The sequence below is a fragment of the Entamoeba histolytica genome, genomic scaffold, assembly GCF_000208925.1.
Source record: "Entamoeba histolytica HM-1:IMSS scf_1104750519177 genomic scaffold, whole genome shotgun sequence".
Classification (NCBI taxonomy): Eukaryota; Evosea; order Mastigamoebida; family Endamoebidae; genus Entamoeba; species Entamoeba histolytica.
In genome coordinates this window covers 1-2,869 of record NW_001915291.1, presented here as the reverse complement: position 1 = coordinate 2,869, position 2,869 = coordinate 1, and the positions used below count along the sequence as shown (strand labels likewise).

The following is a 2,869-nucleotide window of genomic DNA, read 5'->3' as shown; positions in this document are numbered from 1 at the left end:
ATAAAATACTAATGAAAGAAGAAAGAACTCAAATGATATACTCCTGTATAAAATACAGAATAATGAATAAAACAAATAAAACTATTTTGAATAATATCAGTATTTTAATATTTAATGTTATATTCTTTTTAAATCAAATACAACTTTTAAAAAATTCAAGAAAAAAACAAGAAAAGACTAATTCTACACAAATGAAATACAATCAACAAACAGTGTGTAAAACAATTATTCAACACTTTTATTCATTTATTTTATCATATTTTGAAATGATGTTTATATTACATTCTTTTATATTAATTTCTAATAACATGACAATGAAATGAATAATAATAATAATAAGATAATAATTATGATAAATGAACAGCAATGAATAATGAAGAAAACTAGATTCAAAGAATATATTTGTAATATATTTCATGAAATATAATATAGTAATTGAAGTATCAAATAAAAGAATACAATGTTGTAATAAACAAAAATGTAAATGAACAAAAAAATATAATTATTAATATATTAATGATGTATTTAAAATGATGGTATTGATTAATTCTTGTCTATTAAACAAAGTATGAAATATAAACCATAAAACAAATTAATAAATATGTTTAGTATAACCGACGAAATAACTAAATAATCTATAATGAATTAAAATCAACATTATTTCTCTTATTCATGATTTTAAATTATTTGCTCAATTATAATAATAATATTATATCTTTATAAACATCAATCTATTTCAAAATATCATTTTTCTATTTTTCATAAACAATTTCTTTATAAAATCATTTAGCCACATCTCATTTTATTCATTTATCGAAGTATTAATGTTTTTAATTGTTGATTGATATTTAGTAATAAAAACATAAATAAACTTTTAATAATAATCATATTTTTAAATCAAGTTAATATTTAACGTATTGACAACACTAAGAAAATATATATCAAGAAAAATAATGTGTTTAATAGTATACCACACTCAAGAACAAAGAAGAATTATAAATTTAATATGGTTCTTCCTATTAGTTTTAATAAGAATATAACATATATAATAACTATTATAAGTGAGTTATAAGAAGCTATTTAAATTAAATTAAAGAATATTTAAAGAACGTACCAATTAACAAACACATTCTATTTAACTGGGTATAATGATGAAGTGTCTAACAACACTTAACTTAAATAACAATACGTTAATTCAATAGAAACAATTTCAACAATATTTATATATAAATGAATGATATATAAACAGAAATAAATAGAAATATTAAAATAAAAGAAGTTATTAAATAATATGGTTATTTCATTGTAGCATCTATCCTTCAAATGAAAAACATTGAGCCAATAAAATGAAAGCATATTAACTGAAATAAAAAAAAAACAATAATAACTTTAATGAAGGGGTATTTTGTTCAAAAAATTGAAGAAGATTAGTACAAAGAATAATATTATTAGAAAAACAAAATTATTTCATCTAAACCATAAATAAATAATACATTACAAGTGCTCAATGATATAATTATTAAAAGAGTATTTAAACAACAACATAAATATTAATAAAATGAGTTATTCATATACCATTTAATAATAAAACTATGAACAAATAAATTATATTAGAAAGTAAAAAATGTCATTTTTGAATCAAAACACATTAAATCATTTGAAATATACATCTTGATTATACATAATTTAATTTTGTTGTATTTTATTCTTTATTTCAAAACATAAATATTCTATTACGAGATATTTTGTTATGTTATGTGTTTATTTTATCAAAAAGGTGTTGTATTAAAAAGAAGGAATGAGTATTTGAATCAAAGGCTGAAAGAAAGAAACATTGGTATGATTCTCAAAACGGAAATCAATAAAGACACATATAACACAAATAATTATTTTTGTTATATTTGAAGTATATAAAATTGTTTTACACTCAGAATGAACTTGAAATGGAACTTTGATAAAAACATTTAATAAAATGGATTTAGACTCACTTGAAATTGCATCTAATGTAAAACAATTTGTGTTAGAACCATTATCAGATAAAGAACTTGGACTTATTAAGAAAGTCAATGAATTAATTCATGGATCACCAACAGATATTAATAGAGGATATCAATTTTTACATGACGGAATAACCCGTCCACCATTTGTACAATTACTACTCAAAGTAAACCCAGCAATGTATCTCTATCCACTTCAAACTAAACCCATTGGTGATTGTACTTCGATTATCAATTTATTATTAAGTTTTATCTATCAAATGCTTCAAACTGTACCTATTGAATACAGTGATTTATTAATGAATCCAAAGACTAATTTAGCAATGTCATTTAGTATGTTATTAAGTGACCACACATTAATCGGAACACACCAACTTGCATTAGAAGTATTAAACCAATTACCTGTCAATGAGACATTAATTGAACTTATTGAGCCATTATGTAAATTAACTACAACCCAATATATCTCTCTTAGTGTTCAATTATTAAAAAGGATTCTAACAACAAAAGAAACTTCAAATTGTTTTATTCAATTTAAATGTATGAAATACATCAATTTAGCTTTATTTACTCCTAACTCTAATGAGAAAATGTCACTCATTGAAGTACTTACTGCCTTGTTTAAAGGATGTGATGATTCTTCCAGAGTTACAATTGCCAAAGAAGCTATTGACAATGATATACTAAAACATGGATATTCCATTCTTACATGTGGGTCATTAGAAATGAAGACAACATTCATTAAATTCATTGTCCATTTATCATATGCAGAAGAGGTACAAGAAGATATAATTAAAAGTGGAGTTCTTCCTTTGGTGATACCGTTATTAGCTGAACAAGACATCAAAACAATCACTTCAATTATATTATTG

General features: G+C 22.0%; 1 protein-coding gene across 1 annotated transcript; it reads left to right on the top strand.

Moving 5' to 3' along the window:
• Window positions 1-1,972: 1,972 nt before the first annotated feature.
• On the top strand, window positions 1,973-2,816 carry EHI_191090 (uncharacterized protein; the record flags this gene model as incomplete). Its single annotated transcript, XM_001914265.1, has 2 exons — window positions 1,973-2,708; window positions 2,797-2,816. 2 exons carry the CDS (start codon window positions 1,973-1,975, stop codon window positions 2,814-2,816), a joined length of 756 nt encoding a protein of 251 aa, XP_001914300.1.
• Window positions 2,817-2,869: the final 53 nt, after the last annotated feature.